Raw genomic sequence first — 26,131 nt, 5'->3', positions numbered from 1 at the left:
ATCTCCTCTGGATGTACTTCCTTTGCTTTGTGCATCTGACTTTTCAGGCCAAAAGCAGGAGGAGGGTGCAATGGGAAACCATGGGCTCAAAGTCCCATTCTGCATTAGTCAAAGTACATATCCTACATTTCTTGGGCTAAAAGCCTACAATGTTAACAACATCCAGTTACATGTACATTGTAAAAACAATGGGAGCTCTTCTGTTTAAAGGAACCCTACCTATGAAAAAAAAAAAAAAGCCTGCCAACATATTCGTGGCTGCTCACCACTCTATCACCTCAAATTAATTCCTTGACAGTATCATGGACGAAATCCTGGTATCAGTGATCTTCCTTATTGTGTGCACATATTGCAGAGAAAGTGTGTTTTATTGTTCTAACCTCATTGTGAAATCTTGCAGAAGTGTTTAGTTGAGATGTATACCCAACACCCCTGCAAAAATGCCCCTCAGGAACAATGAAACGGCTGCTGGACATGTCTCTATTTTTTGGGAAAGGACACCACGCATTCTTATGTTTTAGCCAGGAAGCAACACCTGGGTCATTCCCTTCATACCTCTGGCAGAGGGAGAGGAAGGAAGAGCAGGAAAGGGGATGATTCAGGAGGGGATAAGCGCTCACTCACACCCCATTCAGAAAAGCAGGATTTTAAACCAGCACCTTAACCCTGACGCCTCAGGCAAATTCCAGTTTGGGTTATTCCATCCTGCCCACCTAAAATTCCTCTGGGGCAGTTTCCCTTCCCCTTTTCCCACAGCAGCAAATAAAACACAAAGTTGTGTGTTGTGCTAGCGGCAGAGAAATAGCTACCAACCTTCCCCCTGAGAGCCCAATGCATTTCTACAGTGGGAGAGGAATGCAGAGATGCATTTCGGGGATGCATGGGGTAGAGCTGACAACAGCAAATTAATCTGTTGCAACTGCCTGTGGGCTTTTTAAGTCCTCTAATTGCTTGCTAACTCGGCTACGGCAATCACGCTAGTGGGAAATTCCATGTTTCAGATATGATCAAAAGCAATAATTCTACAGAATTGACGGCACTAGGAAAGCCCGCACATTGCCAAAATTATAAACAAAATAATGTTGCTCTTCAGGGAAGATGGAAAATAGCCCCTGTTGCAAACAATGTTTCTACAGGGAACAGTACTTTTAAAATAAATGAACAAAAAACCACGGTGATGTTTAAAGGAAGAACACAAAATGGAAACAAGTATCTTGCACACAAGTTAAAATGCACCTATTTGATCCACCATAGTACATCATAAAATCTCTTTTTTTTTTTGCCCAATCCAGTAAACCTTTGAAATCTTACCCATCTAACAGAGCAAACCATGAAGACCACCACTGAACCTCTGCTCACGCAAGGGAGAACAACTTATTTTTTTACCTCTTGGTAATCTGAGTAGGATCCTGTAGCCCTGGATCCAGTTCAAAGATCTCATTGTCCAGTAACCTTCGGAGCGTCACATCTGCCAGCTGCTCCATGATCCTGAAAGCCTCGGCGATATTGAGGAACGTGGAGAAGTCACGCTCTTTATTTGGAGTGGTGACGCGGACCGTGTCAGTCAGGAAGACATTGGAGGTTCTTTCCAGCTTCTGGACCTCAACCCAAGGAATGATAAGTTTCACTGCCATTGGAGAAAAAAAGCAAAAGTGGGTTGGAAACTCTGATTTGGGAAATAAGCATATTCAGAATGACATGCAAACAACCAAAGAGCAGAGAGATCCATTTCTACACACAAAGACCAAACAAAAGCTGAAATACCTGTTACTACTCTATATCCATTCTCCTCCACTCCAAAAGACTGTTTTTTTCAGAATCTTTTCCTCAAAATTTTACCAGCTTTCGTAAGACGCGCTGGACTGGGGAGTTCTACCTTTGCAGAACACCTGCCATAAGTTATGTTCCTCGCTCCTTTACAAGTCATTTCTGCAGCCTGCTTCACTACTACCAGAAGAAACAGTTCCATTTCAAGAGTAAGAACAATATAGGGAAAGGTTTTGTAATCTCCCAGAAATAAAAGTGTAGGCAAGTGGAAACCCAACTACATGCCCAGTACTTTAACTTTTAAAATACAGCTAGCTCCCATAGAAAAGGAAGCTTACGCACATGGACATTTTTATAAAGTTTGAGGGTTACTATAAACAGGGTGTTCTGAAAAAAAAAGCTGCCTAGGCACTGGGATCTTCCCATTTTGGTTACTTTTTTCTTAAAAGGTGCACAGGCAAACCTTGCCCTAAACATGAACTGTAGTCAGACTTGTTTATAGAAAAGAAAAAGCATAGGAAGCTGTTCTCTATACTTAAACACTGCTGAATCACAGAAATACAAATGGAAACACAATCAGGTTATTTTAGACAACCACTGCAGGATGTTACTTGCCTCTCTTATATGAATCTCTGGGTAGAAATTAGACTGGAAAGGACTTCAAAATAGATTAAATTTCGACTTAACAACTACTGGAAGCTTCCCAGGATTCTCTGTGCCAGTAACATCAAGACTACACCCCCTAACATCCCTAGCTGGTCTCCTGATGCCAATAAAGCAATAAAAAAGCAGTAATAACAAACATTGTCATATATATGTGACACTTATCCATGATCATTAATTACCTAAGAAGCTACCCTCAGCCAGTTCTCTGTACTACATGAGCCGCAGCTGTCAAGATTATTGCAGATTACATTTTTTCTTACTTAAATAAAGCACAGCTGCGTCAACACGCACAAAGTGTTGCGAATGGTCATAAAATCATCTGTACGGGCACAGCCAAGGGAAGAGAGATTAAATAAGGCTGTAGCAATAGCACTATTGTTCACACAGGCCGGAATCACATAGGCTCTACAGTGTTGGTTACAGAAACAGCACAGCAGACACACGGGGCCCGAACCACTGATGAAAGGTACAAAGTCTTCAAAGTTTTAGAAAAACACAAGTTTAATTAAAAATTGCGAAGAAACCTTGGCATGCCCTTTCAAGAAATCCGATGTTCTAAGCCTCCGAAATTCTGTAAATACTTCAAGGCTTAGATAAAAGGGGATTTGTCTTGAAAAAAATGTTCCATGGAGTTTATGCTCACTTAAGCCCTAAATTAATTTTATGAGAAGCTGAAAACAGGTTCCAGTATTGCATTCCAGGTCATTTCAACATAAAATAAAACAAGGGGAAGGGGATAGTCTTGCCAGAAGCAGAAGACTTAACATTTTGCCTATACAGAGATTTCAGTCTACAATTTGGGGGGATTTCTATAGAGTTCAAGAACTATTTTGATTAAAACTCATATACCGAGCTTTCTCCCTGTACTGTACTGAAAGAATGCAATAAATGTGATTTCTTAGGAATATTTTCTAGACCAGATTTAAGCAGATTTTGAAAAAAAGACAATGAATGACTTGTTCTGCATACAGTCATCATCAGCTTCTCCAACAATAACAAGCAGCACTGTAGTAAATCTGGATTATTCAATGTAATACAAGTATTTCATAAATGTGACAAAATGCTAGCTTTGGAACAGAAGCAATCTGCTTTATCAGAATTGGGGTGGTAGGAAGCACTTCAACATATAATACTTCCCACTGAGCTAGAGAAGTTTAATTTAACCAAAAGAAAATTCAGGTTTTCATTGCACATTTCCATGCAAATGCCTGAGAACACAAAGGCGACACAACTGACTGCAACAGTGAATAAACAGTGTATTTTCCACAGTCAAAATGCAAAGTTGCCAACATCTAGTTGTTTTGGGGATTTCTGCATTTTCATAATGAATTACTATTAAAAGAGATTAGAAGCAATTTCTTCTTAAATAATACAGCATGATGTTGTACTTCCAGTATCATTTAACGATCTGTGGTACCGCATAAACAAAAATTTTGGAACAACATGAAGGATTTTTTCTCTCCCTCCTCCTTCCCCCATTATCTATCATTAATAAGTATCATTTTTGCTTTGTGTGCTTTGGCAGACTGGATATCTCAGATTTAATGAGAGAAAGCCTGCAATGATAGCAAGAAGAAATAATTGACAAGGATATTATTTGATACTAAACAGAAAACAAGGAGATTAAACAAGAACACACAGGTCTAGTATGTATCAAGGGACTCCATTCTAGTCTTCCCAGCAAAACTCAACTTTTGCTTTTATAACGAATAACAAATTCAGATGCATTTTAAATCTAACTCTGCCACCTTTTGTAGATATGACAAAATAATTGGCCTGAAATAATATAAGGGGGAAAAGGCCTCAGCTAACTAAGCATGTCTTTGTATGTTTTAAGTCTTAGAAACTACCAATTAGTATCATTCTTATCTTTACATTAATGTACTTAATTTTTAAATCTACAGTTTTATATGACTAGCCATACCAATATTAAATCCAGACAGTAAATAGTGAAGTGTTCCTAACTGTTGTAACTGACAATTCTTGCTACATTTATAGCAGTACAGGTTTATATCACTGTCCTTGCTGAAGTTCCAGCAGGATAAACAGGACTTAAAATATTATCAGTTCATGCACAACCTTACTAAACAGAAAAATGCTATAGAGTTTAAATAGCTAAATTCTTTTTTTTACCACTTAATGTCTATTACATTTATTTTTACCTTCCAGTATCTATTCTGACAGGCTTTTCATCATCTCAAGACCCTTCCTCTGCAGAGGAAGACCATGACCAAAGTCTTACAACTCACTGAACCACCTGAAGGTCTAAGAACCCTGGGACACACTTCTTGTCACCTTCCAGAAAGACAAAGAAATCCCTAAATTGCTGTTGTTTTCCCTTAAAAACTCTGAATTTTCACCTGGTTCTCCGGGGCACAGCCCTGTTACGTTTCCTGGGCTATTTGCAGGCAGGCAGCTGGACTCCAGCATCCCTGGCCCCACCAACCCTTGCCTGGCACTGTGCATCCCTGCCCGTGGGAGGGACCATCCCTACACACCCTTTTTAGCACTAAAAGTCTCTATTTCAGAATCCGTGGGAGGTCTGTTACGTTTTAAGGCTGCATCAGCATGGCAAGAAAAAGAGCCAGAAAGCAGCTGTGTCTGCGTCCTCCTAAAGTCTCATTTTTATTACTGGATTCATACTAAGATATAAACATAAAGGCTGAAGTGAAAAGTAAATTAAACAGGATCTTTCTGCTGAACAACAAAAAGCTCAGAAACTAAACTTCAGAGGCGAACTAGGCTTTTCATCAAAATTCTAGCTATTCTTGCTTTTAAAAATAGTTATATTTATATCCCTCCCCAGCATTAGATTTCTTACACATTTATACTTACATTCTTTGCCCAGGAAGAAGGAATAAAAACAGAGATGATTGATGCTCAAATAAAGCCAGCCTTGCCGAGGAACTTTTCCTTTCCAACAGCAACAGGAATAATAGGTGATCAACTTCTCAGCTTCAGGAAAATTAAATCTGGATTCAAATTTCACTAGGGCTTCTCGGAACTTCTCCGGGTCTTCCTCCTGCTCAGCAAGCTTGCTGCTCGTTTCCTCCGCAATCAGTGCCTGAGTCCATAACGAGATAATATATCAGGATACAGCTTTGGCACTCACACTCGAGCAAGCTGATACAAGCTACCCATTCACATTTTAATAATGCAACCCTTTCTTATAGAAGAAATTCAAGTTTATTTGCAATTTTCACAAGTGAAAAATTTTCACCGTTTCTGTGGTGTTTGCATCTCTCATACATTTTGAATGCTTCCAAATCAAAACTTTTGGGGCCTTTTTTATTATAATTTTTTTCAATGAGTCTGGCAGAACCATATATTTAGTTTCACTGCAGCTTATGATTGCTGTTATTTGCTGTATACAGAGAAAAGGTACAGTTACAATTATATGTAGCGATAATATCATGTTTTCCTATGAAAAAGCAATGCAGTGAGATGTGTCAATAACTTCAGTAACTGTAACATGATCGGAACCATTAAAAACATGATTCCAAGAACCTCTATGTAAATATAATTAAGCGTTGAGAATTTTGATAGTGGCATTACAACAAAGGAGTTAAGTATATATTGCACCATTCAGACAAATAATGCGTATGTTACAGCACCTGGGACAATTTGCAATTACCAAGCAGTTCCAATATGCCAAAAGTCTACAGCAGAGGTGAGGGTCCAAAACCTGGACTTAACAGTAACTAATGAAACCTGAAGAATTTTAAATATGCGCTGCGCTAGGTAATGGGCTGCCACAGCGTTATCAAGAGAGATTAATTGTATTTAAGCCTTTCACTGCACTTAGACAAAGTTGTTTTTTTAAGAAAGCAGGATAAAAACTAAGATTTACACAATGATGTTTTACCTTCCCATTCCCTTCCTCCCCAACTCCAGAGCCCACTGAGGGGACAGCAGTGGGGTTGAAATTCGTCGAAAACACTATGTTCCCACAAATGTTCCAGACCAAAAAAGTGGGTATAGCGGAGAAGATCACCTCACTAGAACTCTTAGCAAGGGAAAGCTTGCCACAGGACCTGAGGTACAGTAGTCACCAGCAGACCTGCACCCCCGCCAGCCATCACTGAGCTCCTTTTGGAGCACGTATTTCACTAGAAGCAGAGCTCAGGACACCAGGCTTTCTATGTTTTACTGCACGTGCTGTTATTAATTTAAATCAGGTCTTCTGTCACCAAATTCCCCTATTTTTAAAACTCTATAGCCTTCCAAAAGGATGCTCATTTCTGCAACCCCGTGGCCAGCCAGCAGCTTCACACATCCTCCAAAGCCACCACCAATTTCTGTGCTGGACCCTTACCACACGGGTGATGTTGCACAAGAGCTTGTCCCCCGGCCCTGAGCTGCAGGGACTACATCATCATCCTCACGGGCGTGCTGTCAGCAGATTCAGGCACTGTGGCTACCACCTGCTGACACTTCTGGGCCCCACCAAAAGGGACAGGAGCATGGAAATGGGCAGAAACGGGCACGAGAAACCGATGGGATAAAACTCGGGGAAAAATAGCAGAGGAAACGAGGAGAAACGTAGTGAGGAGGAAGAGCTGAGCTATGGGAAGGGAAGGTGTTTAACACAATGTTTTGAGAGGTGGAAGAGGAAGAGCTGAGCTATGGGAAGGGAAGGTATTTAACACAACGTTTCGGAGAGGCGGAGGAACTGAAAGCAAATGCTAAAGAAAGCTGAGCTGCCACACCACAGGGAAGAGGAGTGACGCTGGAAAGGGATGGGTGGGATAAAGATGAAATTAGATACTTTGGTTCTGAGATGTTTCCAAGGAAATTTGAGTGGAGACGCAGAGGTGCCGGCCACATCAGGTGCAAGTGCCACACAGAAAACTGATAATAATGTTTAGATGGACAAAAGCAAATACAAATGACAACAACTTCACCACATTATCTCTAATAAGCCACATGTGATTGGGCAGGGAAGGGTGAAAGTAACACATTTTCCTCACCTTCACTTTCCCTTTGACAAAGCTAACGATATCTTCTTTATTGTCGAAGACAGACAAAGTATGGAGCAAGTTTTGTTCCAGCCATTCCCAGTGCTGGTTTATCTCCTCTGCAGTTGCACCTAGAAAAGCATAATGTAGTTTATTCAAACCCATCCAACAAAATAAAATTGAAAGAAAGAAAGAAGTAATAAAATGCTCTATTTCATAAGTTCATTCTGAGAAACTGAACTTTCAACCTCAAAATTCTCAGTAGCAAACAGGTCAAAAAGGTCCCATTTGTAGCAGTACAGTTAGAGAAAAACAAAAACCTCACTGTTTTAGACAATCAGTTTTAGTGCTTTTAGTTTTATCTTCTCAAACACTCTCAGCCAGAAAATGCTGCATTAAAAGTCAAAGCAGAAAAACCAGCAAAACTTCACCCTGAGTTGCTAGACTGCAGCTTATTTTGACATGACATTCCTTAAGCGGCCACTTGAAACCTTTGATTTACGTCCTGTTCCCAAAAGTCCCTGATCTTCCTTTCTCCCTCCTTTGGTACGTACATCCATACGCACACACACACCCCATACACAGGCACATACTTTGAGAGGAATTTACATGGTCATAATTGGCATCCTATTTGAAAAGCTCTCTACAATAAATATCTAAAAATAAAGGAGTTTGGTTCAGCAACACCTCAAAGGTCTAACAAGAGAACATTTCTGCAGTTTGGAGAAGAAATACAGTGAAGAGAAAATAAAGACTTTCAAATCTTTAAGGTTTTCTTATTTAAGGACTTAGTTAAGGTTTTGCTGCTGTTGTTTTAAATGTAATGTGTTCACACTAACTCCAGAAATAATATTTCAGTCACCACCTATTTGCTTTGGCTGTTTCTGCGTGAAACTGAACCGTTGATGCACTGCACGATGACAAAAAAGTGAGAGCGAGACCAGCAACACACAGGGCAATCAGGAAGATTTGGCCCCTCCAGCTCTTACTGGTCAGTGATTAAATATTAGAGGTAAAAAAGCAAAGGCAGCGAAACTTGCTTTTTCTAATGCCTTGCTAATGGAAGAAGGAAGAGTAGCTGGGCATTTAAGACATGCAAATCACAGACAAATCTAATTATAAAATAATCTAAAATAGAAGACCCATTATCTCAAAATTTGTGTAAATAATATACATGCATCATGTTGCCTCAAAACAAAAAAAAATGATAAATTTAGCTAAGGATTTTCCACTTTCCTCTGCTCTATTTTCCATGCAGAATGCCAACTGTCAGGGAAACTTTCCAAACTTTAACTTCCTTGACAGGAAGATCTTGTGATGGAGCTTCATAAATATCATTAATCAAGGTTAAATTAAAAAAAAAAAAAAAAAAAGAAAGAAGAGACACTTAAATGCCATTTAGGTAAAGAACTGACAAATTATATCAATGGTTAAGAACACTAGAAATATAGTTATTTTATATTGAAATGGCTGCCCAAAGTGAATACCAAGTTGAATTATTATTTCTGAGCAACTTAAAAAGACACCAACCATGCCTCTTGTGAAACAAGCCTTGAGTAAGATGCCTCTCACAGCAGCATCCACACTGCTCGGGCTGCTTTGAGCCTGGGCTCTAGCAGTAACTACCTCCTGTGGGGGCTGTTGCAATTCTTTCCTGCCTGCCTTTAGGTATCTCCAGGGATTCTGCTCAAACACTGAAAGATCTCTTTGCCCCTTTTATTTGGTCAGGCCATAACCCCAGCTTTTCGGGTCTCTTCTTTATTTCTAATTTCCATTTCATGGCTTAAAGTAGCCCTGTGATTTCACAGGAGCAGAAGCATTGCCAATCTTTTCCTTATTCCTCTTCCTGTGCTCCACACATCATTTTATTCCACCTTCTATCCACCTTCTTCACATGCCTGTACCAAATGTATACTTAGTCTAACCCCAGCCTCACTGCCCATAATCTCTTCTTTAAACCCCCTTCTCACCAATCCCTTTGCTCTCCTCTCCCAAATGCTACTTCACTTAACTAGGACTTGAGTTTTATCCACAAGCCTTCTGAAAGGAAAGTCCCACAAGGCATGAGGTTAGACTTTTTTTTTGTTTGTTTCCCCTGTACTGGTATAACCATCTGGATTAAAACATCTCTGCCAGAACAGCTGTTCTGGGCAGAGATCAGAATTCCTAGTAGCCCTTGGAGATTTGCAAAAGTCTGTAACAGAGATATGACCCCAGTGCATATATTGTCATCTAAGCCTACAGCTCCTGGAACAGAGGGCTGCTGACGTACAATTGAAAAATGTCATTTTAATTAACTGCCTAATGACATGATGGCTATCCCCTAACGAAGTTACACCAGGAGACTGGAAGGGGCTCCTGGAGCTGCTCCTTCTCCTTGCCACACAGCAGGAACCTTAAATTGACTTGTTGCTCCTTCCAAATCCAGTAACAAAACTCTTCATGTGGTGTTTGCGCAAGGCACCTCGCTCAGAAAGGGCAGAGCCGGGTGAGCAGCAACGGCTGCTTCTGTGCACGGAAAGTCCTCCAGTTTTCTAAGAAAAGCATCAGATGATGCTATTCTCTGACTCCTGTTGCCAGCGCCAGCTCTCCCCTGGACACTCACGTCAGAGTTTCACAGCAGAGATATTATTCAGAAACAACTTCTGCTGCCATGGTTCTTCATTTCTGTGCAGCTCTGGCAACCACGTGTGTCTTGACTCACACAGCATACAAAACAGAGCCTTCTGCCTTCCACTCTATTACTACAAATCTCATTTTCTCAGGGATGAGCATCCATTAGGAAAAAGCAAAGAGAGTTGTAGAAAACATTAATGAAATAAGTATATCTCAACAAAATCCTTAACCATTCCAACCAGGCAAGTTTTTGACTTGTAGGTCCTTTAATATAAAAAAAAAAACCAACCCAACTGTGGGCTATAAGAGTGTAGCTAGGGCAAGAATCAGCCCCAAAAAGGAATATTACATATATTCAAATAATCATGAAGCCCTTAACAGGGAAACTGAGCTTGCGTTTCCAGGGAAAGCTACCTGGCTTCATTAGAGGACTACAGCAGCATGAAGCTCTTAAATTTCTCCATGAGATGGCATTATTTAAATATAAAAAGGAGGACTAGGGATATAAAGCATAGAGCAATTGCAAAATGAAGAAAACCTAGCCACAATAAAAACAGCATAAATAGACTTTACGCGAACTTCTTCACACAGATCTAGCACAGGGAAAAATTCCCAGCATTAATGGGGAACAGGCCCAGCAGTCTCTGCTGAACCAAGGAAGAAATGCTGAATGAGCTTGTGTAGAAGAAGGGGAAAATATATAGATTTTATTTATAGATTTATTTTAAAGGACTACTATATCAAACACCATCAACAACACATCGACAGTTACATTAGCTAACTATTTCATGGCTTGATCTGTACAAGAAAGAATAGAATAGAATAGAATAGAATAGAATAGAATAGAATAGAATAGAATAGAATAATTTTCCATTGGAAAGGACTTAAAATGCCTGAGCACTTCACGACTGATGAAAAGGTAAAGCATGTTGTTAAGGGCATTGTCCAAATGCCTCTTAAACACTGACAGGCTTGAGGCATCCACCATCTCTCTAGGAAGCCTGTTCCAGCGTTTGACCACCCCCTCGGTAAAGAAATGCTTCCTAATCTCCAATCTAAACCTCCTCTGGTACAGCATGAAACCATTCCTAAAGGAAAACCTGCTGTAAATTTCAACGCTAGGATTTTATAGACTGGAGCAGAAGGGATGAGAACAGCCCTGCAGACTGACCAAGCAAGAACAGGATGAAAGGAACAAGCACCTTCAGGTGGCCTTTACTGTGCCATGGCAAGGTTGCTGCAATTCACATCAGTATCACTTTCCTGAAGATGAGCTCGACCTTCAGAGATTGCAGAAACACTGCAAAAGGGACTAGGGCACAACAGACCAGGCAATTTCCCCCTGACAACTTTACCTTCTAAATCATGTAGTATCTTCCAAATGTTCCAGTTATATTTCATAAAAACCAAGTGTGGTAAGACATTTCATAGTAAGCAAGCAAAGGACTAGACTGGCAAAAGCCTAGACAAAGTAACTTCCTGCTATAAGGAACTGTTGCTGCTATAGGAAAAGATATGCACACTACTTTGCAAGAGACAGAAAATTAACACAAAACATGGTCAACTAAACAAGCTTTCTATAGAAACTTAATGGAGACAGAAAATTAACATAAAACATGGTCAACTAAACAAGCTTTCTATAGAAACTTAATGGAGACAGAAAATTAACATAAAACATGGTCAACTAAACAAGCTTTCTATAGAAACTTAATGTTCCTAGTTAACACTTTTTTGTAACTCCTGCCCAGGATTTTAACCAGGGGTTAATTTGGTTGTTAAATAAGCTATAGGCAATGGCTTTCCAGGCACACACTACTAGCTGGGGTTACCTTGAGCTTCTTGGACATGCAGACACTGACCATGCTCAGAATCGGTTTGGATTTTTTTGTCTGTGACTCACCAATAGCTACGGCCCAGTAAACTTCTGATCCGTTCAATAACTCACCACATGCAATGGCAGAGTAAACCTGTGAGCCTGGAACTTGGAGTAAAATTCGAAACGGAGCCACGCGCGCGTTAGAGTCTAACACGGCGTCCAGGGCACCAACCAAGCGACCTGCAAAGAAAAAGGGGGAAAAGACAATTAGTGCCAACTTTCACTCCTGTAGCCTGCAAGTCTTTTCACATCTAAAGCCATAAAATTCAAATAGAGAACGTAACAATAACAATTCTTCCCCCGTTTTATGCTGCGATTTACAGATGCTCAAAATGCAAAAGGCAAACCAGATTAGAAGATCAAAGGCATATCGAGCTCTTTGCATTTCTGGTTTTGCCTCATCTATATGTACATAATCACAGAACTGCAGTGGAAAGACCTGAGGGCACCTTGGGAAGTTACCGTTCCAGCCCCGCTCTGAAGCTGGATAAGTACACCTATGCCATAAGTGGCGTTCGTCTAACCTGTTCTTCAAAACCTCCCACAACCAAGATGCAACAACTTCCCCTGCTAGCCTCTTCCACTATTTTAATTAAGTATTCTTACAGCAAAACAAACAAACAAACAAACAAACAAACAAAGCCAACCACCACAATCTTAGACTTTCTTGCTGGAAATTAATCCTGCTTCCCAGAACACGGAGAGTAACTGGCCACAGGCATTTCTGATGTTAATGTTTGACATACTGAAAAAGTATCATCATAGCTGCCCACCTTTTAACGATTAATCTTTTTCTAAAGAAACCCCAATTGCCTCATGGGTCATATTTCTCAAACAGCTCATTGTTCTTGAGCTTAAATTGGAATCTCCTTAGCCAATCTTTAACTCTCCAAACCGGACACGATGCTCACTACCAGTAAAGTCTCAGATGTAAGAAGAGTGGAAAATCACCTCCTGTATCTTGTGTGCACACCATACCCAAGAAAGCTTGCAGCAGTGTCCCACTGTAAATCAGCACCTGACATAAATACAGGCAAACTCATCCTGGAGAGCTGGAGCAATTGCTGCCCCCAAAAAAGACCTTCCAGTCTGGAGGCCAGCTGGAGATGCTGGCCTTTCCTGTTACCTCCCTGCAGCTGGCAGAACCAAGCTATACATGAAAAAAAAGTTATTCAAATGCCGTAATTTGCGAGGTACCATATTAAGGTAACTCAGAAGTGGTTTATGTCACCTACAAATAGCAATTTGGGAGTAGCTTTATATCCAATCCCCCAATACCACATGTCCTGCAGAGACACAACCTCCTATGGAGAGGGATGGCAGACAGCCAGGAATGGCTTTACCATGTTTGCTCAAGCCACTGGAGTATCTAGGAAGCTTTCAGCAATTCTATGTTTTCCCTTTGGACATTTAATTTTTCCAACCTGTTGTATTTTTGTTCCTCCTCCACTAACCCAAAATAAAAGGAACTATTCTCAGCCTCCGAAAGTTTTGCCAGCCCTCGGCACCACATGCAGTTTTTATAATTGCATTCTCCAGTCCATCACCTGAGTGATTAATGGAAACAATTAAATGAGACCTACAAAGTCCTCATCTGAAATGCCTTCTCACTTGGACAACAAACCACTGCTAATTAATTTGAGTACAGCACAACAAAGCAGCAGCGTAACCACCTTCTGGTCTCAGAGGTGCAAGAAGCTCACATGGAAGAGCATCAAAAACCTTCCAAGAATGAAGAAAATTACATCAAGTACTTCCTCCTTGCATTCACACACACCGTTGATGATGCTTTCAAAGCCAAGCAGAAGTTGGGCACAGTATGTTTTAAAACTGCACAGTGAGATATTATTTGGCATGAGTTTGCTTCTCACCTAAACACATGTCAAGGTATTACAGCCATCTGTTTAAAATGGAGACCGACCTGAATTTGGAGACCAATACTATGTGTAACATCAGAAAATGCTAACTGCTGTCCTGCAACTGCAAGAAAAAGACACAAACATTCAGCCAAGTATAAAAGGTAGTAAATTATCCATGCTCACAGAAAACCCAGCGCCAGCTTCACTGTGTGGTCTTCAAAACATCTGGATGAAAGCCAGTAAGATAGCATCAAATGATGCAGGGAACAAAAGTAGGCTTTAACTTTCAAATTTCAAAAGACTTAGGACATTACACGAAAGAAAAAGAAAAAGAAACTTATGAAGTTTTCCCTTGATGATAGATCTAGGAGAAAGATTTCTTTTTCATTTCACTACAGTCACGGAAAAAAGTCAGCTAATAGTAAGTGCTACCAAAATCCCAAGAGAACGCTTAATGAACATCAGATTTGTGAGATACTTTTTTTCAGAAATCATTAAAAAAACGCATGAAAGCACAGAAGTAGCGACAAAATCCTGTTTGTACTTCTTAGCCTGTGCAAAATTAATTCCCTTTTCTGTTCCTGAATAACTGACCAGAAAAACCAATTCCTCTTCTCACTGTTTACTTCTGCTTACAATTTCCATTTTGCTTACCAACTATTAAAAAGTTCCCTCCTCCGCCTGCGCAAAGACAAAAATCACCTCCCTTGTCTAAACTACCCAGAGCTAAAACATTAACTTAGGATGATGACCAAGAGGAGCCAGCACTAAGAATCAAACTGAAGAAAAAAAGAGCGTGGGCATCCTCTCCTCTGCTGGGGGGGCTTGCAGTGGTGTCACTCCAGAAGGGACATAAGGACAGCAAAAGGGGTGAAATAAAAGTGAGGACCACTAAAGCCAAGCCTGCCAAACACAGAGCAGCAACCTTGTTCGGCAGCGCCCAAGACTGTGGTCTATCACCTGTACTTCTCCAGCGGTTCAGCTGCACATGAAGTTGATGCTTAAGTGCCAAAAAACAAAGGAGAGGCTGACAGAGGCAGAGAGAGGGTGGAAGGGAATTACTAAGAGTGCGTTTGCAAGGAGCATGAAAAGGATTTAACACTAATAAATACCCCCAGGCCTAATATGATAATTTAGTTGAAGGTGAAGTAGCGTGAAAATTACTAAAGCTACAGGCAATTTTTTTCCAGTGTGAGTTGCCTCATGCTCATTTCGGGTAACTTTCGAATCGTAACACTTGTGTTAGGCTTCTCACTTGAGTGTTGAAAAATAAACAACCTAAAAATCAGTGAACAAACAAATGAACAACAAACAAAACACAGTACGCTGATTTTGAAACATGCTTTGAAAAATACCTAGCTTGCGAGCAAGCCCCTTTCTAATAAAATGCCCTAAAAGCTCTTGCCACAGAAGGGGCTTTTATAGATCTGTTTAAAAAATAAAAGGGTCTCTGGCTCTCAGGTACATATAAATTATGCAAAGGGTCTGTTGCTGTCATATTGATGCATTAGCACAACTTCAGTTAGGATGCAACAGACTTTTTCTATCACAGCCAACAGTGAAACCGCTTATACGTACAGGACAATCAAACATTAAAAGGAAACAGAAGCAGCGGGGGGAAAGAGAGAACTGCTACACTGGTTTCCTTCCCAAAATTCCAATCTTTTTTGTGTTTCATTTTTGCTTTTTACTCTATGTGGGACAAGAGTTTTGGGGGGGAACTTTGAAAATTCAGAGTACTTCTTTCCCTTTAACAAGCCACTCCACCAACTTCTCGTCCCCTTTTTGACCTCTCAAGACACAGAAGTATTTCAGAAAATGCAGTGAACTGTACAGTAACTGTGCTAAGGCAAGCTGCAGCCGCAGGTTTGCAAAGCCTTCTGCTAAACACTGCTGACAGAATATCGCAGGTTCCTCCAAAGGCACAAGTTTCTTCAGGCAGAAGGAATATTTCCAGGCTAAAATTCATATGCAAGTTTCAGGTGTAATGTATACTTCTGACAAATATGGAGGAGAGGGCAGAAAAAGTGGAAAAGAACACAATTCTACTGAGATTACACGCTTCTTCTCAATAAATCTGATTACTTTAGCTGTAAGGTAGATTTCAGGTAGAGGGAACATCTACCTATAGTTTTTCAGAATTAAGTCTATAAAACAAATCCGGACAACTCACTACAAATACCACACCTTAGTCAGTAGTTTTTATTTCACTGGAACATCTACTTTTGTACATATTTTATTGCTTCGGTACTGGAAATTGGAATATCTCAAAAAAGATAAAAAAAGAATGTTGTACTTCAAATTGCAAACTGATTTTTATCAAATATACATGTGCATTACGGATACAAATAAACTCAAGTATAAAAATTAGCAAGGAACCACTTCAAATTCTGCAACAGGTGGGGAATGTCTCCCTTTTACAGAGGTCACTCTGTAACCAAGTGGGACACAAACAGGACATCACACACAATGAACTTGTTGAGCATTTCTTCACAGAGAAGAAAAAAAAAGTCTAGGGTATTTTATAAAAATTGGGTTCTCAAATGAACTATGGTAAGTGCACCGCTCTTCATCTTTAAACACATTTCCTTAGACATCCCCAGAAAGATAAAAGATCCCATTACAAGTTATCCTGTGTCATGTTCATAACTAATCTAGAAAAAGGAACATGTTTGCAGTAAGTTAATCTAACACCAATTTCTACTAAACATAGTGTATCGTTCAAACTAAAGGATGCAGGCTCCTTTCCCAGATCAGTGTTAATTATCCACTTGGGATCTTATAAATTCTTTTAAGCTTCTGAGACACTGGACAGTAGATGATTAAAGCTGAACTCAAACTGAAAAACTGGAACTGAAAAAATATCTATTATTTCCATCTTTTAGGACAACACTCAAGAGAAAGTCCAAAGCACTAACAATTATTCCTGGTTCAACAGCACATGAATTAAGGCACCCTCTACATAAAGCAAGGCGATTTCTGCTTACCTCCATCATATTATAAAGGCCTTAAAGGGAAATTTTTCAGAACTACTCAAATGCCTTCCCATAAATGGGGTGGTCACTTCAGCCCCTAAGCCACACTGCAAGGCAGAGGGACTGGGAGTAATCATTTAGGACTCTGTGGCCACTAAATTAATAAAATCCTCAAAAAATAAAACAAAAAGTCAAAAAGCCAAAGCTACTATTATTTTGGGGGGGTAGGGAAAAAAAAAAAAAGCAGAGTTAAATCTAAGGCTAATTGACAAGGAAGCCTGCAGTACCACAATACTAAGCAACATTACCCTTATAGTTTTACTTTGTTTTTAAATAAGACATCTGGTACCCACATCCAGGATCTTTTGTTTAGCGCAAACTCATAAACTCATAAAGCAGGGAGTGAAGGTCAACGTAGTTCAAAGTAGCAATAACATGCAGTATCTGCAATTAGGCAATGAGAAATTCTGACCGCGCTTTTAAAACCTGGGGAACAGCTGGCCAGATGCACACGAGGAGCCGCCTCAGCCCACCCATGTGCCACCACCTTGAACCTCCTTAATCAAGCACTCACACCCCCTCTCCCAAAACCAAGAGGGTCACACAGAAGACAGAGTCCAGCCTGTGTCTCCAGCATCCTGGGGAACAGCTTCGGGCACTGCACAAGCAAACTGGCTCCCGCAGAAGTTTGAGGCAGAGGGAAAACTGTTTTCTACTTCTCCTTGGTCTACTGGGAAAAAAACAAAAAAAGACTTGAGGTTTCCATTGCACTCGATGCACTCCAGCACAGCTGGACAGGGGTGCAACATGGCCTGCCTTAAGAATATCTCCCAAATCATAGAATGGTTTGGGTTGGAAGGCACCTTAAAGACCATCTAGTTCCAACCCCCCAGCCATGGGCAGGGACACCTCCCACTAGACCAGGTTGCTCAAAGCCCCATCCAGCCTGGCCTTGAACACCTCCAGGGATGGGGCATCCACAACTTCTCTGGGCAACCTGTTCCAGTGCCTCACCACCCTCACAGTAAAGAATTTCTTCCTAATATCTAATCTAAGTCTACCTTTTTTCAGTTTAAAGCCATAACCCCTCATCCTATGGCTTCACTCCCTGATAAAGAGTCCCTCTCCATCTCTCCTGTAGGCCCCCTTCAGGTACTGGAAGGCTGCTATAAAGTCTCCTTGGAGCCTTCTCTTCTCCAGGCTGAACAACCCCAACTCTCTCAGCCTGTCCTCATAGCAGAGGTGCTCCCCTTCCAAGAAAACAAGCAGAGCACCCCCCACAGTACCTGGACCCCCAACTCTCTCAGCCTGTCCTCATAGGAGGAGGCGCTCCCCTTCCAAGAAAACAGGCAGAGGACCCCCAACAATACCTGGACGCAAACCAGTTTGCCAAGATGCTCAGCTCCTCCAAAGCTGAGGCTGCTCTTGGCCACAGGCACCTGGCACTTCTGAAGGTCGGAAAAGTGGTGGCATTGCCCGGTCTCTAGGGACTGCTTGATGGCTGCTCTAGCCCTGTTTTAAATACTCAAACCCTTTTTCGCAATCAGACTAGGTTATTTTTGCCAGACAAAACCACCAAATTGAGGGATTTATGGTTACAGCCACAGCCCGGTGACCTGCCAGGCTCCTGCTCCAGTACAAAGCCATGAGTTCATCCTCGGGAGCTCACTGCTGCCATTCTCTGCTGCTCGCTACGCAAACCAGTTTGCCAAGATGCTCAGCTCCTCCAAAGCTGAGGCTGCTCTTGGCCACAGGCACCTGGCACTTCTGAAGGTCGGAAAAGTGGTGGCATTGCCCGGTCTCTAGGGACTGCTTGATGGCTGCTCTAGCCCTGTTTTAAATACTCAAACCCTTTTTCGCAATCAGACTAGGTTATTTTTGCCAGACAAAACCACCAAATTGAGGGATTTATGGTTACAGCCACAGCCCGGTGACCTGCCAGGCTCCTGCTCCAGTACAAAGCCATGAGTTCATCCTCGGGAGCTCACTGCTGCCATTCTCTGCTGCTCGCTACTTCTGCTCCTCCATCAGAAACCTGGAGGGGGCTGAAAGAAAAACAAGCCCGGGAAGCAAAAGCAGCTCTCTGACAAAACCAATACTTTATACTTGAAAGGAGAAAACTCATCCCAGGAAGCAGAAGGAGGGAACCCTACAGGTTGTTTCCCAGAAGATGTGGTTTCACAATGAGGGTTAATAGCTGCAAGAGGCACTCCAAGCTGTGCAGGCACGTGAACTGGGAGAAAAGAGCAAATCAAACAATTCAGATGATCATAAAAATAAAAGTTGAGGGGTTTTTTTTGAGGACAGTGAAACTGAACTAACAGCTTCAATAAAGCAGAATTAATCTCGGCTCTTTGAGGCAGCGAAGCACTCCGAACCCTGAATCCTAATTACGCTTCTCCACATAGTTTCCTCCATCTCGCAATGATTTGCAAACAATGAGAGTCTCACAATAGCCATGGCGGCAGCAATTAGCCGCGCTAGAGGAGGCCAGCAATCTGGCTGAATGAGCAGCCCACCACCAGGCAGCAGAACACAGGGAGGGACACGTGGATGTCCCTGTTTCCTGGCCCCCCACCATCCCCGTGCTCCAGCTGCAGCAGAAAGGTGGGTTTCACACCAACACGGATATCCTCACCCTGCCAAAATGGCACTCCAAATAGCAGGTGTTGCTCACCTGGCTCTGTGCAGCATCTCTGACGCTCTCAATGGCAGCAATGTCCTTGATGAGAGAGGAATGGGATGGTTATGAAGCTGGTTCCTACATGGCTTTAACCACCTCACCACCTAGGAGCCCCAACAGGTGACTGTAACCCAAGGTGAGTCCCACAGCTGAGATACACTAAGGACCACCTTGGTGCTATCTTCATCCTCACCTCCCAGAGCCCAGCCAGAAAGCACCTCTCACTCCTACAGGCACTGGGTGTTATAGGCTATGGTGGAGGCTTGTGAGAGGCACCAAAGTAGGATCTAGCCCAGGACAGTGAACATGAAGCTATTGCTGGCCAGTGGTGGCCCCCAGAATAAACATTTGGGGACATCTCTAGGTCTTTCATACCATCTTGATTTGACTTCTCTAAAAGTTCAAAACTCAGATGTTTAAGAGGTTGTTAATTTCACTCAGGCCTCCCTAAAATCCATGTATTTGCTGGATCAAAGCACCGTCAGCTATGCAAAGCCACTAATGACAGCAGCTCAACATCTTGGCTCTATACCAGCCATGCTGTCTTTACTGAATTCTGCAAAATTATATTAACAGGTTCTGATACAATACAGCACCTGTGACAGAGTATGTATTAGTCTTCCCCCACCGAGAAATAAGTTGCAGAACTTATTTGGGTAAGCACGTAAGAAAAAGGATGAAGGAGGACTGCCCCAAGGACTGTAGGAGGGCTGTGTTTCTTCTGTAACGATAAGGGCTCACCACACTTGAAGATAAGCACAGACAACACCAGATTTCAGCATAAAGACCTAATGCTCCAAGCATTCATTCACCCGGGGAAATATCAATATTCAAGCCCTTACATTACTTCCAACATGGGCTTTGCCAGATCAAATACTGCCACTAGGTAAATTGGGTTTTGTTGGATTTTTTTTTTTTTTCTTCAATCTGGCATGTAGAAACTAATCAAAATGAATTTTTAAATCGTTATTCCTTGGTGCCAGCACTCCAGGGAAGCTGGACATGAGAAACGAGGGGAGTTCAGGCATTTCCCTGTGGAGTTTGGCGTCTCATGGTCCCCGTGACTCCCGCATCCCTGGGTGTGATGCCAAGATGATGCTCCAGCATCGGACCACCGCATAGGGAGGGAAAGTCCTCCCTGGGGAAAGGGAAGTGAGCTGAACCATGCTCTCCTGGGATGGCAGAGATGGCACTGCAGCCCTGGGGCACTGGTTATTTCTCCTCACCCCTGCTTCCCTGTGGGCTGTTTCCCCAGGCGGGCACGCTGCCCCGGCAGGGATCTCGCAGCTGCTTATCTCAGTCCTCTGCCATCAGTCCCCGTCAGGCCCAGCCTATTTTTATAGCCCCGAAGGCCAAAGAGCCAAATGCTTTGATTCTCACGTTACAAGCGAAAATACCTGAAACCATTTTCCACCTGAAAACAGATGAGAAAGTGGAAGGCAAGTTGCTGCTGCAGTCCCATAAATTACCCAGACACAGAGCACTACTTGGGGCAATATAAAAGAAGTCTCTCCCCTTTTTGGTGGGTGCTGTAAATAACGCTGAAGATACGGATCTAGCCTTATTTAAGCCCTACCACCACAGATGGCGGGGCTTAAATGCTCAATTACTTTATAAGGAAGACTTTGTTTACAATGCAGGTAGGGAGTCACTAGAACAGGTTGCCCAGAGAAGCTGTGGATGCCCCATCCCTGGAGGTGTCCAAGGCCAGGCTGGATGGGGCTTTGGCTAACCTGGTCTGGTGGGAGGTGTCCCTGCCCATGGCGAGGGGGTTGGAATAGATATCTTTGAAGGTCCTCTCCAACCCAAACCGTGCTCTGGTTTTCCCGTCTTTTTCTGTGCTGTTGGGCCTCCACAACACAAAAATCAAAAGCCATCATAGCTGTCCACTGGATTAGTTTTGAGCAAGCTGGTGGTCAGTCAGTCTCTAAGCAGACACAACCCAGACCCCCCTCTCCATGCATAAGTACATCCTCTCCTTTAATGTCAGTATTTAAGATGTTAGCCTTTCAACACAACCACCTGCACTTCACCTTACCCATCTCAGCTATGCTTCAGAAGCAGGAAACCCACCCCAGAAAAACAAGCAGAGGGAGCCTGAGCAGCACACACAGTTCAGGAGGCTCAGGGGTCAGGAACTGGGGTGCCCTGCTCAGGAATTGGGGTGCCCAGCTTTGCAGGCAGGAGCCTGGCCCTCCTGCTCCTATCCCTCCTCTCAGCTGTGGCTGCAGAACACTCTGATGGAGAAGTCACCCTCTTGGGAAAGAGCTTCTAGGCATGCATTCTCCTTAAAAAAATGTTACAGTAAAATAAAGAGGGAAAAAAAAAAAAAAAGAGGGGAGAAAAAACCTGCCGATCTGAATTCCAGCTGTGGGCAAGGCTAGATAACATTTTGACAAGAGTCCAAGCTTTCAGTAAAGTATTTGGATTTCCCCCTCTCCTTGTGCAAGGCTTCAGAGAGAGCTCTTCCTTAAGAAAACAAAACAATAAATACACACAGTGAGCACTACCAGTATCCTTTATTAACATCGTTATTGTGGCGTCTTCCTCTCAATCTGCTCCATTTGAAACAAAAGCTTCTTTTTTTTTTTTTCCAATTAGAGCTCAGATGGAGCCTATATCTATCAGTAACTTGTTTTGGTATCTTGCACATATTTTAAGACGAAAAGGCAAGCTCTTTGGAAGACTATATTGGGACAGATCTTTTAATACACTACTCATTTTGCCTTTCACCCTCCCAAAATATAAAGAAGTCTATGGGGATACACATTTGCATTCTCTACTAAAAATCCAGGTCTTCACCATATTTTTGACCCTCTCCTGACACAGTATAATGAACAGGGGCAATCTCTATGGATTCTCCATCTGAGTAGTGGGAACCCTCACCCTCTGTGGTCCCCTCATTGCCTTTCTCTGAAATAGACTCTATTATGAAATTATTTACCCAGACCTTGGGAGATGCACAGGGCTACCTTTTGGTGATGTATTTACAATTATTACAGTTCTGTTTGGACTGGAAAGCATGAAAGAACAGATCTTTTGGTTTTTAATTTCCAGAGAAGGGACATAGAGTTTATCAATGGTCATTTTTCTGTATGCATTAAAAAATTAAAATCCAGGCAAGGGGAAAATAAGGAAGAGAGCTCTTATCATGTAACTAGTCAGATCTCCATTCACAACCAAGAGGTGTTCTATATATCCGTTTGAAAGCTATGATGCTGCAAGAATTATATTTAAAAGAAAACATAAAATCCTAAAATGGGGGTTTACTTCAACTGCTGGCATATAGCTCAAGGAAAGATATTCATCATGCCTACCACATGTATTTTTATCAAAGGAATAATAAGGATCAGGTTGATATACAGAAGATGCTTCTTTTTGACAGTGTATTATATTTTAAGTTGTGAACTATAAAGATTTACATGAGCTGAAGGTGTAATTAATTTATTTTGAAAATATTCATCCTCTGCAAATTGCACATGATGTAAGACCATATCCAGCTTGGAAAGTGCCCTGAGCTGAAAATGGAGGCTGGAAGAGTAGTAGGGGGAAATATCATAACTAAATTAAAAACACAGGGAAAACAGGAACAAAGCATAATGTTTTATTGATCTAATTCAACCAAGAAGTTAAGAAAGCACTGTAACTCAAAAAGACAAAAAGGTGCTTGAAACAAGAGTTCATTTTGAAGTTTTATTTGACCCTTTTTTATAAAAAGGGAAAGTCGCAAGTATTTAAAAGAATCCTAAGTGTGTTTTTATATACTGAGTGTAAACAAAGCTAGCTGCTTGGGAAGAGGGAAAACCTATTCTCGGTCCAAGCACCCATGATGAAATCATTCCCAACACCTCCCAGAACAAGCGGATTTGCTGTCAAAATGCACAAAACTAATCTAATCAAACCAGAAGGTGAATGAAGCTTTCAACATCCCCTAATAAAAATTAAAGTAGTGATTCACTTACAGGCTAAACCATTTTGCGCTATTCTACCATAAGGGTTTTGACAGCATTTTTTACTACTGATTGCATCTCAAGCTTAACACTAATAGCCTCAGAACCAAAGACATCGGCAAGTACCAAATCCAGCCAACTTTGACCTGTTAGTCATGGCTACATCACAAGCCTTTTTGAAGGGACAGCTAAAGAGGTTTCCAATTAAGCAAAAAAACCACAACAAAACAAAACAGAACCAACAGAAATTGCTGAGCTGAATAATTTTTAAAATTCTATACCTTAAAATTAGTTTTAAAATTATTTTTTAGTTAAAAAAAATGTAATTCAGTTTCTGTAAAGTCTTTCTAAAACATTATCAGTGTCCTTCCTATGTCTCTGATCCAACAGAGCCCTCAAGCAGAGATCCAGGTAAAGTGGCAAGTTAAATATTTACTTGAAAAGCATATCCCTCAGGAAGTCAGAAACCAGAATGACACTAGTCAGGTAATGAAGAGTTAAACACAGCCTCCATCGCTTTTTGCACCCGCTGCTTGCAAGAACAGTGTGCATTCAGTAACTGCCCTAGGATGCAAATTAAATAACAGCAGTAAATATAGTCTCTCTCCAACAAACATCTGCTCAGAGTCTGACTGAAACACAGGACTCAAAGAAAGAAACGTAGATACGGAAGAAAAGCGCTTTTGTGTGAGGCATCTTCTCTAGTCCGTCCTTCAGGAACCAAACCCACCCCAAATATACCCTCCAGCTGTGCTAACTTACTCTTATGAAATGGGTAAAATGCCCTGGTAAGGAGAGAGAAGTGTCCTAGAAGGAAAAAAGACGTGCACATGTGAGAACAGGGCCATAAAACAGACATCCTCACGTCGGTCCAGTGGAAGTACCATGTTGCAGTAACACGCACAAGGGCAGCTCAGGCATCGCACCCTTCCACCCTGTTCAAATTATGTTACGGGTGGTCCCCTGCCCGCTCTACACTCTTTACTTAGGAAATCTAGTCTCCTGGGGGTTGTTGTTCTGCTGATCCCACCTGGGTCTGACACAGCCTGAGGATAAGCAGCCTCCTCTTCCTCACTGGAGGAGCTTTGACATTGTCTTTTACCGTGCCACCTGCTTTCACCTACCGGATCTTCACATCTTTGAAAGGTCTACCTTTCCATCAAACTTAACTGCAGTTGGCCAGGGCTCAAGTTACTAAAGGTAAAAGAAAACAGATATGGATATTGTTCTCACTTAAGCTTTGCTTCCCCAGAAAAACAAACAAAATCTGCTACCTTACGGCTCTACAGCTTGGTAGACCATACCCGGCAATATGGTTGTACTGAAATGCCCTTTGTATCTGCGGGTTTGGAAAGGGCAGGTACTAATAAAGTGTCTCTGTAGTGATGTAGAGCAGGAACCAGGAGGTAAGCTTTACACCAAAAGCAGTTACCAGCAAAGCCCAACTGTTTCTCGGTACAGGTCTCCATTTCACTCATCCCAAATAAAAACTGTGGAAAAAAATTTAAGCTATTCGTCTAACTCCAGCTATGCTTAACGCTCCCACACACTTGCTTTTTGCTTATAGGACTCTAATTTCTGAACCCTTTTAAATACAAACATTTCCAAATAGTTTAAAAGACTGTCCGGATTTACAGCTCCCTTGGAAAACATTCTCTGAGACAGGAGCAGCTTTCCTTTTGCCAGCCAAGAGAGATTTGTGCAAGCCTGTGCGCTGTGGATTCAGCAAAATGATTCACCTGAAACTGAACCAGAGAGGAAAAGCAGTTTGTTTGGTTGAAGCTTGCAAATTTCTGCTGTGAAAAGCTCAGGCACGAGGAGTTAACGTTCGTGGATCTGAACCTCATGATTGTCCTGGACCTAAATCAAGCAGCTGTAAACAGCTATTTTTAACTCTGAAAATTAATCCACATCGTCCTTACGATCACAAAAGAGTGGCCTGTGACTTCCACACAGCGGGCAGGGGAAAATATGAGAGTAAAGGATTGTTTAAACTCGCTGGCAAAACTTCCATTAACCTTACCAGGGCTAGCATTTCATCAGTAACGCATTGATAACATGGGATCTAGCAAGCCACAAATAAGTTTTGTGATCTTTATGACTCCACAGCTAGGACAAGCTCTGATTTAAAAAAAAAAAAAAAAAACTGGAATAATACAGAAAGCAGTATTATCAAGTGGCAACCATCAATAGTTCAGGAGCAGAAGGTTTTAATAAAATAAAAATCGAACGTGGTAACGTAGCTTCTTAAACAGCACAGAAAATACTGACTTTGAAAATACCTGACCATCCTTTCATATATATAAGCCACCATTGAAAATTCTGATTTTTAAAAGGTGCAAAACAGCCTCATCCGCTTTTAAGTAAGAACTAAGCCGTTAAACTGTATCATTTCACCAAAGTATCGTGTGTTTGCATTGGGTTGCCGGTGCCTTCGAACCAAAAGCTCGGCCCAAATTCCTTACCCGGTGTCTCTACAAGGTCCCCGCAGCCCGACCCGATGCTCTCGGCAGAGTCACCCCCAGATCTGTACCGCGGTGGGGGTACAGCGGGGTCCCCCCCCTTTCACACACAGCCCTCACTACACCCCCCGGAGTGCCACATGGATGCGACCTGCCTCACCTACAGCCACATAAACAGGAGTGTGATTAACGCAAAAATAAGTCAGAGCCCACTTTCCCACAAGACTAAATTAGCAACCCCCTCCCCGTAACCTATATATCGGCCAAAAGTCGGAAGTCCTATATGTATTTATACAACTTTCACGATAGAAAGAGCGGG

At 41.9% G+C, this 26,131-nt stretch overlaps 1 protein-coding gene across 1 annotated transcript in view; it reads right to left on the bottom strand.

The window, feature by feature from the left end:
* TBC1D8 (TBC1 domain family member 8) overlaps positions 1-26,131 on the bottom strand; it is a 54,832-nt gene that overhangs the window by 27,539 nt on the left and 1,162 nt on the right. The window contains exons 2-5 of the mRNA XM_014957741.1: positions 11,908-12,100; positions 7,404-7,522; positions 5,269-5,497; positions 1,387-1,627 (exon numbers count right to left, since the gene is read on the bottom strand). Of these exons, the coding sequence (XP_014813227.1) occupies positions 1,387-1,627; positions 5,269-5,497; positions 7,404-7,522; positions 11,908-12,100 (782 nt within the window). The remainder of the gene's footprint in view (positions 1-1,386; positions 1,628-5,268; positions 5,498-7,403; positions 7,523-11,907; positions 12,101-26,131) is intronic.

Source organism: Calidris pugnax, unplaced genomic scaffold, assembly GCF_001431845.1.
Source record: "Calidris pugnax isolate Ruff unplaced genomic scaffold, ASM143184v1 scaffold303, whole genome shotgun sequence".
Taxonomy (NCBI): Eukaryota; Metazoa; Chordata; class Aves; order Charadriiformes; family Scolopacidae; genus Calidris; species Calidris pugnax.
Note: the sequence above shows the minus strand (reverse complement) of the source record. Positions and strands in the feature narration are given on the sequence as shown.